The 13,358-nt window shown below is 50.0% G+C and overlaps 5 protein-coding genes across 5 annotated transcripts; 3 read left to right on the top strand and 2 right to left on the bottom strand.

Annotated features, from left to right (window-relative positions):
- Nucleotides 1-674: 674 nt before the first annotated feature.
- Nucleotides 675-3,509, top strand: PEX2_047940 (uncharacterized protein; the record flags this gene model as incomplete). Its single annotated transcript, XM_016742069.1, has 1 exon — nucleotides 675-3,509. One exon carries the CDS (start codon nucleotides 675-677, stop codon nucleotides 3,507-3,509), a length of 2,835 nt encoding a protein of 944 aa, XP_016595591.1.
- Nucleotides 3,510-5,072: 1,563 nt separating this feature from the next.
- Nucleotides 5,073-6,046, top strand: PEX2_047930 (DUF1917 domain-containing protein; the record flags this gene model as incomplete). The annotated part of the gene is made up of 2 exons (XM_016742068.1): nucleotides 5,073-5,127; nucleotides 5,184-6,046. 2 exons carry the CDS (start codon nucleotides 5,073-5,075, stop codon nucleotides 6,044-6,046), a joined length of 918 nt encoding a protein of 305 aa, XP_016595590.1.
- A 398-nt stretch (nucleotides 6,047-6,444) lies between these two features.
- Nucleotides 6,445-7,326, bottom strand: PEX2_047920 (COG1/VPS51 family protein; the record flags this gene model as incomplete). The annotated part of the gene is made up of 1 exon (XM_016742067.1): nucleotides 6,445-7,326. One exon carries the CDS (start codon nucleotides 7,324-7,326, stop codon nucleotides 6,445-6,447), a length of 882 nt encoding a protein of 293 aa, XP_016595589.1.
- A 186-nt stretch (nucleotides 7,327-7,512) lies between these two features.
- PEX2_047910 (OB fold domain-containing protein) lies at nucleotides 7,513-8,244 on the top strand (the record flags this gene model as incomplete). The annotated part of the gene is made up of 1 exon (XM_016742066.1): nucleotides 7,513-8,244. One exon carries the CDS (start codon nucleotides 7,513-7,515, stop codon nucleotides 8,242-8,244), a length of 732 nt encoding a protein of 243 aa, XP_016595588.1.
- Nucleotides 8,245-8,507: 263 nt separating this feature from the next.
- On the bottom strand, nucleotides 8,508-12,979 carry PEX2_047900 (SKI complex subunit tetratricopeptide repeat protein SKI3; the record flags this gene model as incomplete). The annotated part of the gene is made up of 3 exons (XM_016742065.1): nucleotides 8,508-12,546; nucleotides 12,607-12,807; nucleotides 12,864-12,979. 3 exons carry the CDS (start codon nucleotides 12,977-12,979, stop codon nucleotides 8,508-8,510), a joined length of 4,356 nt encoding a protein of 1,451 aa, XP_016595587.1.
- Nucleotides 12,980-13,358: the final 379 nt, after the last annotated feature.

Genomic DNA, 13,358 nt, shown 5'->3' with positions numbered 1-13,358 from the left:
GACAACGGTTCGCATCGCCCCCAACGAGTCAAACGGACTTTCCACTCACAACTATAGCAGAGATACTTGAGTCACTGGCATTCCCGCAGATGCTTGACAGGAGGGATAATATCGAGCTGTGGCACACGAATACCTGTAAATGGGTTTTACACTTGGAAGAGTACAAGTCCTAGAGGAGCCAGTCCCACGGTCTGCTATAGATTAAGGGCAAGCCAGGTGCTGGAAAGTCAACCTTGATGGTATTCCTGCACGACAAACTCCAGATATCACAGGACGATCGTCCAGGTATTCGCCTCGACTTTTTTTTTACCGCTCGGGGTACAGAGATGCAACGTACACCACTAGGGATGCTCAGATCATTACTGAACCAAATTTTCATCTGCGACCCGACTGTACGTCCTCAGATACGTGAGATATACGACCGGCGATATAAGCAGTTCGGGTATGGCAAACGTCAGTAGGAATAGCTACAGGTGATACTGGAAGAGTTACTAGCAAATGCTATCCTAGTATCAGCTAATCGGTAGTACGTGGTAGTTTTTGTGGATGCTCTAGACGAGGCTGGGACCAAGTCTGCTCAGCAGCTGGCGGGATATTTTTATCGGCTTGTTGGTCGCGCCGAGAAAAAGAAGCTCTATATCCAAGTCTGTATCTCATGCCGACACTATCCTATCATGGAAAGTGGCCAGGCTATAGAGATAAAGGTCGAAGATCATAATCAGCAAGACATTGCCACATATATCCAGGATACCCTTACCATGACAGAGGCCAAAGACAATGCCAGTCAGAATACCAGGGAGATGCTGGTTAAGAAATTGACCCAGCAAGCAAATGGAGTGTTCCAATGGATTCATACTGTACTCCCAATTATTGAGCAGAAGGTTCGGGAAAAGGAGTTATTTGAAGATATCTGTTGCTGGTTACATGAGGTTCCAGCCGGCCTTGAAGATGTCTACATGTATATTCTGAATAACGTGATAGAGACCAGTAACCGTGAGCAGTCACTGCTGTTCTTTCAATGGGTATGCCTGGCTGAGCGACCCTTAACTGTGGCCGAGATGCGGTATGCTTTGGTGGCTAAGCACGTGCGGGAACCGCTGTCTCCAAAGAAATGGGAAAGGATTCCCGGTTTCATCGAAAGCAACGAACGCATGCTGGGAAGAATCAAGGCTCTTTCTGGAGGACTGGCCGAAGTCGTCCCCAGTACGGATAATAATGCCACTGTACAGGTGGTGCACCAGTCGGTCAATGATTTCTTGCGCACAAAAGGGCTCAAGGTTTTGTGCCATAATATCGGCATGAGCATGTCGTCCATGAACGAAGATAAAATTCTTTCTCAATGCCAGGCAACTCTCTACCGGTCGTGTTTAGTTTGTCTTGCAACAGCTCATATACTGGCAGAAACCACTGAGTTCAAAAGGACTAAAAAGAACGTTACCCAAGATCATCCGTTACTTCAATACGCCACTATAAATCTCTTTATTCACGCAGAAAAGGCTACCGACTTTCGTTGTGATGTTCTGCCTAATGAGAAGGAGATTCTACAAAAGGTGCTCATTTCTTGGGTCCAGATTTATCAGAAGCTGGATATGACTAGCAGGGCATGTCCACAAAGAGGCACAACGCTATTACATATGGCTGCCGCTGCCAATCTTGTGGATCTCATAGAACCTTTGTTATCGAATAATGAGGATTCTGCGGAAAGGAACAGTGGTGGAGATACAGCATTTCACTTGGCAGCCAGTGGTGGTCATATAAAAGTCGGTGAAATACTCCGAAGAAAGGGAGCAGACCAAGAGGCAAAGGACCACTTAGGCAACACCCCATTATCTAAGGCAGCCAGTGGTGGACATATAGAATTTGTCGAATGGGCCCTAGATAAGGGCGTGAATCTGAAAAGAAACGGAGATGGAGGTGCACTACAAGCAGCTTCTTTGGGAGGCTATGAAAGTGTTGTACAGATACTGCTCAGAGCTGGAGCCGATGTCAACGCCCAGGGTGGTGGATACGGTAATGCCCTACAGGCTGCTGCATGGAACGGAAGCCCTGAGATAGTGCAGATACTGCTCAGAGCTGGCGCTGATGTTAACGCCCAGGGTGGTTACTTCGGTTATGCCCTACAGGCCGCTGCATTTAATGAAAGCCCTGAGACAGTGCAGATACTGCTCGGAGCTGGCGCTGTTGTTAACGCCCAGGGTGGTCACTTCGGTTATGCCCTACAGGCCGCTGCACTTAATAAAAGCCCTGAGATAGTGCAGATACTACTCGGAGCTGGTGCTGATGTCAACGCTCAGGGTGGCAGATACGGTAATGCCCTACAGGCCGCTGCCGCTCCATATAAAGGAAGCCATAAGACAGTGCAGATACTGCTCGGAGCTGGCGCCAATGTCAATGCCCAGGGTGGCTTTTTCGGCAATGCCCTACAGGCCGCTGTATGCAATGAAAGTCCTGAGACAGTGCAGATACTGCTCGGAGCTGGTGCTGATGTCAACGCCCGGGGTGGTAGACACGGCTCACCTCTCTTGGCGGCTATTCATGACGGCTATTTTGATAAAGTTCAGCTTCTTCTTCATGCTGGCGCGAATTCATTACTTGCAGATGAACTCGGCCGCACTCCTCTTCATATTGCTGCTTCAAGAGATATGCTCCACATACTGCGTCGCTTTCCACAACTAGCGTCAGACCTCAACAAGCGTAGTGATTTCTTACAAACTCCTCTCCACCTGGCAGTTTGTCATGGTCACATTAGTTTTGCTATTGCCCTTCTCAATTCTGGTGCTGATCCTTCCCTCCTGGATGGTTATGGTCGACATGTTATGGACTGGGCATCCAATCACGAAACCCTGCTACAGGAAATACATAATCATTGCTCTGATCTAGTGTTAACACCTCCTGCTACTCAAGAGCTAACTGTTCATCGATCACTCATCGAACTCACTGAGTCGCTTCTATATTCCAAATCCAAACCTTCATGGCCCATTTTACAACAATTAGGCCGCTACTTTTTGTTTCTTGGCCAATTCGACAAAGCGCGCTATCTGTTCCAGCTCCATCTGTCTCGAGATGCTTCCTCCAAAGAAGATATTTGGCAGATCTCCTGCAATACGTGCAACTTCGCTATCACCGGGACTCGCTTTGTATGCAAAGTGTGCGCCTGTATCGATCTCTGTTCCTCCTGTGTACAGAGGTACCCCTGCCATAGCCGATTGCATCCAAATCAAGAGCACGAAGTCTTTGAGGTGCCCAATGTGCCTAACAAAAACTCCCCATTCACCGGGCTAGCATCAGAGCGATTTAATCTTTTCTTGAACAATATTGTTCATGGACATCTCGAGGAAAACGCTGGTCAATCTGAGCAAGAGCTATTCAATGATTCTATATTTGCTCTGGCACTGAGGGAGATAGCTCTAGTTCCAAAGACAGCTTTCAGCTTGGTAACAACCATCTCTGGGATCATATTCAGCGTTTCCGCTCTTTTGTTAGGAGCTTGGTATTTTATAGCAAGGTAAATTATTTCATACTCTCCCTCTATCTCAAATTCTGTAGTATTTATGGTTGTGCTATACTGAGAAATTTTGTTTTGTACTCATATCAATCAATCAATCAGAGTTCAATTAACCTGTTGCAGTCTAACTAGTTGCGTATGGCTATGCAGGCGCTTCTTCTAACTGAAGCAAGAACTCGAGTCCGAACGCCGAGTCCGAACGCCGAATCCTAGAGGAGTACAGATGGTGATCAAAAAGAGCGTGGAATCAGCCCTGTCCTGTAACCCGTAAATTCCGTAAACCCAAACCCATACCCAATCCCATGCACAAGAAATTATTTAATGATTGCCGTGGAGTGTACCTTCCACCTTCCAACTCCTACTTCCTACATCCCACTTCTCGCTCTCACTTCTTACTCTCCCTTCTTAATCTCTGCCTTCTCCCTGCCTCAGTTTCAATTGGTGGCCAGTTTATCAGCATGGTTGTTATCCCTGGCTGAGTTTCTCGTTCCATAGCTTCATTTTCGTCATTAGCTAATACCTATTGTCTTCCATACCTAGATCTATTACCGCAAGGCCTACCAGTTCGTCGTCGTCCTTAATCTCAATGTGTTACACCTGCTGGAGAAGACCTATTTGGTACATTCATTTGACCACATAGCGGGCAGCCTACGGGTTCGAAGTAATCTTGTCGTAATCTATCTCGATACCGAGATCATACAACTAATCCTATAATTTCGTACGCAGGATGATATATCGCGGGCACTGTATCAAGATATGTTTTGGTATCTGTGAGCCCTTATCGTATGGATATCGGTCGGACTCTGCCGCCTTAATCTTAAACAAGAAGTGTCGCAGTCGATCCACATTGTGCGTATCTGAATCAGGATTGCACACTGCGGCTTTATTAGTCCCTTGTACAGTCGAAGTGTCTTCTTGTTCGGTGCTTACCCCAAGCGTTTTGTCGGCGCAGAGGTTGTCTTGCGCTCCTACTGCCGCTCCCATTGCTCTCTGATTCGCTGGCGTACCGCTCTCTTAGCAGCTGCGGTAAGGCAGATAATCGGTTCACCCGTCTCGCTCCCAGTCGTAACTCCTATCCCTGTACTAAGAAGCGCGGCACTTTTCGCTTCGCCATCGGCCTACTCCTATACAGTAATACTCGGTAGTACTAATAGCGTATATCTCTCCCCTTCCTAATCCAGATCCCCCCTAGGGGCCGGGTTAACAAAGTAGATTAATATGTATAGGCCTTGACAACTCCCATGGGACTAAGAAAGGTTTTGGTCCCATATCCTGGTCCCATCTACTCCCACGGGACTAAGAAAATTCTGCTCCCATTGTGACCAGCCAGTCCTTCAGTTGAAAGAGTGCATTTCATTGAGAATACTAAGTACGGGAAAGGAAAGGAGAAGGAAAGAAAGATCGAAGAGCAATCGTCCCTTATACCCAATGCAATCCAGGCAAACATCTTCATCCTTTACTTATCCTTTCCTAGAAAGCGGTCTCTACTTCACACTTCCTCCGCATCCAACTACACCTCAACAAGAAACACCAGAGCATAATATTTTCATCCAGCGCCATCTAAACCATGGCATCAACCAGAACAGCCGATGAAATATTCTCCGATGAATCAAGCTTCTACGGTAAACCCCCTCTCATACTCCTACCCACCCAAGGGACCCCAACTAAGCCACATCAGGCGACGACGATGAAAAGGCCCAACTGGAAGCAAAAGTCTCACCCTACGACCCAGAGCCATTCTGGGTAGAAACCCATCAGAAGCAGTTATCAACCATCCAGCAGAATCTGCGCACGCCGCCGACACGTGCAAAGGCCGCATCATCAGACATTTCTATGGACGATGCATCCCCAGAACCAGGCACCATACCGCGCAGTAAGCGCGGGAAGACCGAGCCTATAGCTCGCTTTTTATCGCGTCTTCCACCTTCAACAACCCAAGCCACGGACGTTGGGCCCTGGATTTGGATGTACAATCCGCATTTGCCGCCTAAACGGAGTGATGATGGGGACATTCCCACTCTGCTTCGGAAAGGCAGGGAGCTTCTCCAGGACTACGAAAACGAGAGTGCCATTCTGCGCGAGGCGCATGATAAGTCTGGTGCGAAGACTACGGCTGGTTTGACGCGTAAATTGAATACAATGCGGAAGGAGCTTGAGAAGAGTATTCTTGATCTTGCGAGGGAGACTGGTGTTACCCATGGGAAGTGGATGATGTTTCCCACTGTTGACCGGGTTGATGAGTTATGGGGGACGGTTGTTAGGGCGATGGAGAAGGGGGAGCTTGGGGATGCGGCGAAAGTTGCTACCGATGGTGGGTCTGGGGAGAGTCGTTTGATTTGTGTTTATACGGAGGATTTTTGGGATGTTGAAGATGTCAAGCGGGTTGTGAGTAAATTGGTTGATATTGGGCTTGTTGGGAAGGGGTCTCGGTCTGTTTACTACAAGTCTGATGCGTTCACTTATCTGGAGATTAACTCTAAGAATGAGTATGGGCTGAAGGCGAGTATGTATTCGAGTCGGGAGGTGCTTGGTGGGAAGTAGGTGGGATTATGGCTTTATGATTGATGAGAATATGATTGACAATTAATGTTCTGCTGTAGTGGGTATCTCTGAACGCAGTTATCTACAAGTTTATGGTACTTGATATGTTTCCGGAAATTGGTGGCAGAGGGTGGGATATGTGCCCAAGGCATTCCCAGAAGCCGGGGTAGTAGTGGTGGTTTCGTCAGGGGTATTCGTCGGGAACAGGGCCAGAGGCAGGTACTGATTGATCATGTCTTGCATAGATCGGGAGCGATCTGTCTGCATGAATGAGCCGGCTCATTCATGACTGCAATTGTCGTTCCAGTCAGAAATGATAACTCACTTCGACAAGGTCCATTGCCGAGGAAGTCCAGCCGCATGGATTATGACCGAAGAAAAGTGTGCGTCAGGGGTGTTCAGTCATCGTGGCTTTCCCGGTTCATGACTTTCTCACACGCTTCCCGAACCTCAGCAACCCCCTTAACATCACCCCAAGCGTCGAGTAAATGCTGGATCTCTTTCCAGTCCTTCTCCGCATCATCCTGTTTATCCTCTGCCACAAGCTTCTCCAATCTCTGTGGTGCAGCGAGCACCCACCGAACAGTGTCCTTCTCATTCTTCTGACTTGAAACCCCATCTGCCAGCTTCGCTTCCTTCATTCGCCGCCGCTGCTCCTCGCCTTCTTTGATGAGCCCACCAGCAGTCTCAGCAACGAAGGCAATAGCCGGACCCAGCGTTTTCGTCATAGTCAACGGTGCACCGCGATCGTCCATACTGCGCCGCATTTTACCAATTGTCTCCACAGCTCGAATCAACTTCGAGTAGTTATCGTAGACCAGCGCTTTCCGCTCTCCGTCGAGAGTACGGATATCCCCAACCAATGTGTTCTCCGCCTTGAGCACCGTCGACAGTGACGATGATGACAAGAGATGCTCGACATACCGCTGCGGGTCGAAGTCTGCACTGTCAAGCTCCGTTCCTGAACCTAAAGCGGTTGGGTCGGAGATGTCTCCTGCATCTGGGTTCCGCGGCACACTCCGGGAGCGAGATGCGTCCCGGGAAGCGGATGCATCTGCACCGGGCGGTTTGAGGTTGTAGTAGTCTCGCAGAGCGCTGCGATTGCGTCGGACATGGAGTGAGGGGGAGAGAGCTCGTGTAGTGGATGGGGTAGATCCGGCGCTGAGGCCCCCGCTGACGTTGGTGTTCAATGCATCGAGTGACGGGCGGGAGGAGGTTGGGCCCGGGGAATGGGCTCGGGAGGAGGCAATGGAAGGACGTGGGGATGATAGAGTCGACATTGCAGTGTGTTGTGGGGGAGATGTGTCGGAGTTCTCGGAGGCGAGACAGTCGGGCCAGATCAATTGCTTTAAGCGGTGGTCTGTGCTTTTGTTTTTCGCGTTGAGAGCTTCCCCAACTTCAACCTTCGTTACTTTCCATTAATTCACCATAGGCGCCAATATGATCCTGAGGGAGCTCAAGACATCATGACTAGTCCTGATCAAATTGCAGCTCAGATACTGAGCACCAAATCCCTCTCAGTCGCCCAACCCTGGCTCAATGCCTTTCTATCATCATCCAGCACAGCACAACGCAATATCCCCCCATCTGCTCTCGCAAAGACGGCTATATTCCGTCTCCTCGCCTCCGATATCAAAGAATCACTCTCCAAACACAGATCATGCGTATTACCTGTCGACATCCACGACCCGAAGGTCCAAGAGCAACGGCTACAAGGCTCAATCCCCGTGCAAGTGCTAGACATCGAAGACATAGGCACGAGCTTATGGAGCCAGATCGAAGCGATTGAACGCGTTGAGCGCGGCGAAGCAATCCGTGGCCGTGAAATCGTGCGCACAGTAGCTGTAGGCGAGGATCCTGAAGCGTCAGAGAACAATCGCGCGAATAACAACCCTACGAGTGGTGCTGCGAGTGCGTCCGGGAACAGTGGGTATGGGCCGCACCGGTTGATTCTTCAGGATGCAGCGGGCACGATAGCCGTTGGTGTTGAAATGCAACGTATTGATGGGATAGCGTTGGAGAAACTTTCTATTGGGGCGAAGCTCTTGCTCCGTAATCCATCTGTTGCGAGAGGCATGGTGCTGCTTTCTCCGGAGTCTGTTACTTTGCTCGGAGGCAAGATTGAGGCTTTGGATAAACCGTGGAGGGAGGGTAGGAAGGCTAGGTTGCTAGAGAAGACCGCAGGTGTCGAGAGATAATCAGAAGAGACAAGTCATCATGGGCTCAAGCAGCCGAACAGATGGCTTCTTTAAATTCGGACTTATTACTCAGGTATGGGATTTGCGTTTTTCTTAGTTTATCATGAATACATTTCTTGTGTTAAATTTCATGTTGTCATGTTCATTCGCTAAAGACTGATGTGCAGTTAAAAAGTAAATACACTGTGCATCAAGTTCACCCAGCCCTCGCGCTTTACGGCGCATGCGTGCCAGGGTGGCAGAGTAGTTACCTCATCGTCCGATTACTTCCGTCCATGGCTTGTACGGCGCTTCCATGCCAGGGGAGATTTCTCGTCGTCTGAATCCTCCGATTTGTGACCAGTGCAGCGCGTCCACATGTTCCGGGTAGGGATGTTGTGGCTCAGTTCCTCCCAGCCAGCACGTTTCCAAGGGGCAATCATGATCGCTCGGAAGGCGTCACCAACCTTGCCAGTTTGGGCGTAGGCATCGCTGAGATCCTCAGCTCCGAGATTACCGTAAGGAGGCACGCTCTGCAGAGCGCGGCTGATAGTCATGGCCGCTGGGTATGGGTTTCGCGACGCTGCCGACAACTCCATCCACCCAGCAGGTTGGCCGGGTGTAAGCATCACGGCAGCGGTGGCATCGCCAATGCGCCTGATACTTTCGGGGACGGTTGCATTATCGTTAAGTCCCATTGCTGAGATGGCACTCAGGAGTTTGATGATTTTAGCTCTGTCGTGGAGATCGATATCATCGCGCGAGATCATGGCGTTAAGGTCTGATTCAACTGCCTCAATGGCGTCCCGGTCCGCATCGAGGAGAGCGATAGCACCCAAAAGGGTGACTGCTCCGATGTGGTCAGGGTGATTCATCACACAGTCCAGCAGTTGCTCGCGAGCAACAGACCGGTTCTCCTCGCCACCCTTGGCCCACAGGACCTGGGCAAGAAGGCACACAACATCTGGGGCGTTCTGAGCTTCTTCTAGGGCATCCCGGAACATATCAATGGCTTGGTCCATCGACTTCAGGTTGTAATATGCCAGACCAGCAGTCAGATGCGCAGACAAACGAAGCTTCTTGCAGGCTTCGGGGTCAAATTTCTCCGCGTCTTCCTCCCCAGAAAGAGTGAGTGCGAGCTCGGCCTTCTCTGCAGCCTCCTCATAGGAATGGCGTGCAAGCAGGACACGAGCCATATCTGCGTTTGCTTGGGCATACCTCGAAAGGGAAGCTGGTGATTCAGTCTTTTCAAATTCGTCTTCCATGCCTGAACAGACAACCTGTAGGCTAGACTCGGCATCTGCGGTCTCGCCCATTCTCTCTGCCAACAGGGCAGAAAGGTGCACAAACGGCAAGTTTGATGGATCCTGGATGCAGAGTTGGTGCAGTGCGAAGAATGGCTGGATGAGTTCGGACACATTAGAGGAGGAGGTCTCATTAAGATGATCAAAGTGGGTCAGACTGAACTGGCGCTTAGTGAGAATATCGGACGAGTTTGAGATATCAAACGCATGCTCGAAATTACCCCTCGCCTCCTGTGTGTTGCGACAATCAAGTGAAACGAAGCCTTGGCCGACCCAAGCCAGTGAATAGTCTGGGTCGGTGGCCTGCGCGCGCAAGAAGATCCTGTATGCATGGTAGCCTTCTTCGTGGAGGAGGTAAAGTCCTCCAAGATTTGTCCAGACTTGTGCGTTGCGTTCATTTAGATGCAAGCTTCGCACGAAGGCATGCTGGGAGACCTTAGGACTCATGTTTGCAGTGACGACACCCAATGCGTTCCAGAAATCAGCATTGCCAGCCTCCAATTCAATCGCTCTTTTGAAGCACCGCATGGCTGCTTTCATGAACTTGCGAGACTTCTTGCTTTTCTTAGTCGTGTCCGGCTGCAAAGTGCGATGGGCCAAATATTCGGCCCAACCAAGGTTGTACCAGGCAACTGCTTGAGAATGAGCATCATGCACGGAAACGTGGAGTGCGCGTTTAAAAGCGATTATGGACAGGTGAACGTAGAGCTCAGATGGGATCAACTCTTCACTGGCATTGGCTGCGAGCCAATCAGCTCCGACACCATCAATGTCGGTCATGACATCAAGGGCCATAGGGTCAAGATCGATCGCCAGTAAAGCCTTGCAGGTGGAAGCGGACAGCTTTCCGGCCTTTGCCTTCATGTATGAGAAATTGGAGAAAGCATCGCCTACAGCCTTCCACAGGTTGAAGATGTCGCTTTTAATCTGCACTAGCGAGCTAGCCACCGAAATGGCTTGGTATGCGAGCTCTGCCGCATCATTGAAGAGGCCAAGGCCAAGGCTCTTCGCCGAACTCTCAGTCAGGGTCTGAAGAAGCGCGAGAGTCACACCAATATCATCAGGCCGGGATTTCAGGACATCTTCGTAGGCAGCAATGGCGTCGTCGTACTGGCCAAGCTCCCGCCTGACGTTTGCCAGCATATACCTTGCAAACCATACATGTTCCTTCTCTTTAGTTGAAAGCTCTGGTTCCAATGACTTTGCTTGCTCAAAGGCCCTGGTGGCGGCGTTGTATCGACCAGAGTGGTGGTAGCTTTCGGCAAGACCGACCCAAGAGTGGTAATCTGTCGGCGCGAGTCGAAGCGCTGCTTGGAAGGACACAACACTTTTGCTGTATTGTTGTTTGTTAACCTGAACCGACCCCAGTGCCGCATATGGCCAGCTGTACCCTCGGCGCTTTGACCCAGGGGAAGGCCTAGCCTTGCCAGAGTCAACCACCCGCTGCGCAATTGCTTCGACGAGGTCCCATTCCTTCGAGTCGGCAAAGCCCCTAGCAAGGCGCTCTGCAGCTTCAATCTCAGAGGTTGACAGTTCAAATGCCTTGTGGAAGCATCTGCGAGCTCTGACCTTATCCTTCTTGTAGTCCGCGTAGTAGAAACCAAGAATCGTGTATGCTGGAGCGAAGTTCATATTGGCCTGAATGGAAGCAAAGAGGCTAGCATAAGCACCACTGCGATCTTTGCGCGCAGCTGGGGACGGATCAAGCTCCCACTGGCAGTAACCAATGCGGTAAAAAAGCTCAGATTTGAACTCTTTGTTGTCAGGTTGAGCTTCTTTCAGGTCCTCAAGCGTAGCCTGAAGACTCGCTAGGCCACCTTCAAGATCGCCACTCAATGCCTCGCACCAAGCAAGTTCTCCACGAATCTTAAGATTAGCAGAATCGCGTTCAAGGGATCGCCGCAGGAAGTCGACAGCTTCTGCGTAGTCCTGATCCTCTTTTAAAATCAAACCAATCCCAAGCAGGCAATTGGAGGAAGTTGGGTTCCGTTCGAGGATGCCCTCAAAGATTTTTTTCGCATCTGGGTGATACCGGGGGGATTGATAATGGATCATGGCATTGGCAAGTGCGTTGTTCAGGGCATCAACAGTGTTGGGGATCTTGATCCCACTGTATTTTACCAAGGTCTCAATGTACAGCAACCCCTTACGAGCAACATTGACCACGCTTTGATACTCCTCGAAAGAGAGGTAGACATTTGCCATGATGCGGTGGGCAAGAATTGAATCCCGAGCGGAATCCAAGCCCTGAACCATAAGGACAAAAGGGTCTTGAGGAGCAGCTGCATCGTCATCAATTTCGTTATCAGGCTGAGTGGCTGCGGTTTCCTTGCTATCCTTGTCGTCTTTACCGTTTGTTTCGTCCGAAGGGTCATGGGGAAATGGCGATAGTTTGCTCGATAAAAATCCTTTGAGAACCTGGGAGAGTCCAGATTCTGGGAAGAACTCAATGTACTCGCGCAGGTGCCCCACGTCATATTGGGAAAAATCCTCCACATCCAACCATCCCAGGAAAACCTTCCATGCGGGTTCGAAGGGATGTTTGATGATCACCATATCATGTGCAGCCTTAAACACAGCTGCTCTCTTCGCCTCTTTCTCGGCGTCACGCAGAACACCGAGTTCTTCATATGCACGCTGGAACAACTTCTCCTCGTATTGACGGCGTACCGCATCGTCGTTGGTCCAATCAATCATTCCTTGGTAAAATTGATCCAATCTGCTCTTGTTGGCAGCTTCCCGGCGAACTTCCTGGGTGACTTGTTCGATGCGAGCACCAAGACGCGTTCTGCGCTCTCCAATCTCACGATTGATAAACTCTCTTTCCTGGCGCTCGGTGATTTCAATCAATCGCTGGTATGTTTGGGACGGACGGGGCAACCGGCCCTCCAAGAATTCGTACAGAGGTGATCCTGGTATCTGGAGTTCCAATGCATGCTTATGTTGAGCTAAGGTCCCCTTGTTCTTCATCGTCTTTGTGTATTTGTTAATCAGATCTTGGCAGCGTTCCTTCTCGTCGCTAAATGTCATCAGCACTGTGTCCTTCGTAATTCAAAATTACCAAGGAACCAAAGCATACTTATCGGCGAATATCTTTCCAAGAGCAATGACTGCCTTGTGATAACCATCGTGGTTACAACCACCCTGCTTCTCGTACAGAGAGATCAAGCCCTGCCAAGCAGTTTTATCGTTGGGATTGATACTGGTCGCAGCAGAATAGGCATTCTCCGCGTCATTGTTCCTATTCAGCCGATCGTTGGCGAGACCGAGGAAGACATTCCTGAAAAAAACAAACCGAGTTAGCCATGTTCCATACAGAATCAGGAATTGTCATACGCGTGGTAATTCGTGGGCTCATTCTTGACAAGCTCCTTGGCCTTTTCAGCTGCAGCTTGGTAATCTTTCGATTCCAAAGCTGCTCGCACGGCTTTCAATGCCGCTTTGCTCGACATTATTCCCGTTGTGCAGAGGCAGCGGGGAGAAACTGTCTTGGTGGAGCAAAGCGGTCGGCTAGCTCGCGATACGTCACTTCTTATCGTTATCGAAGGTGGACACTGATGGATCCTCGAGCTGGCAATGAGCTTGCTGTTAGCCTGAGAGTCTGAATTAACAGATAGAAGGAAAGGATGACCTCGGAGATCTCACGCCAGACGTACTGAGAACTGAGAACAACTTAAGGGAGTCAGGATTCTCTGCGAGGTCTCTGGAAGTAGTCAAAATCACGTGTTCTAGTGAGTTGAACGAAGATATCGGGCAGCTCGGCACTTGTGACCTTCGTAAGAGGTTGCCAAGGCTCGTTCGCAAGCTATTTCAATACTGCTAGGCGAGTTG

The sequence above is a fragment of the Penicillium expansum genome (genome assembly GCF_000769745.1).
Source record: "Penicillium expansum strain MD-8 chromosome Unknown contig150, whole genome shotgun sequence".
NCBI lineage: Eukaryota > Fungi > Ascomycota > Eurotiomycetes > Eurotiales > Aspergillaceae > Penicillium > Penicillium expansum.
The sequence above is the reverse complement of the archived record's forward strand: the minus strand, read 5'-3'. Positions and strand labels throughout refer to the sequence as shown.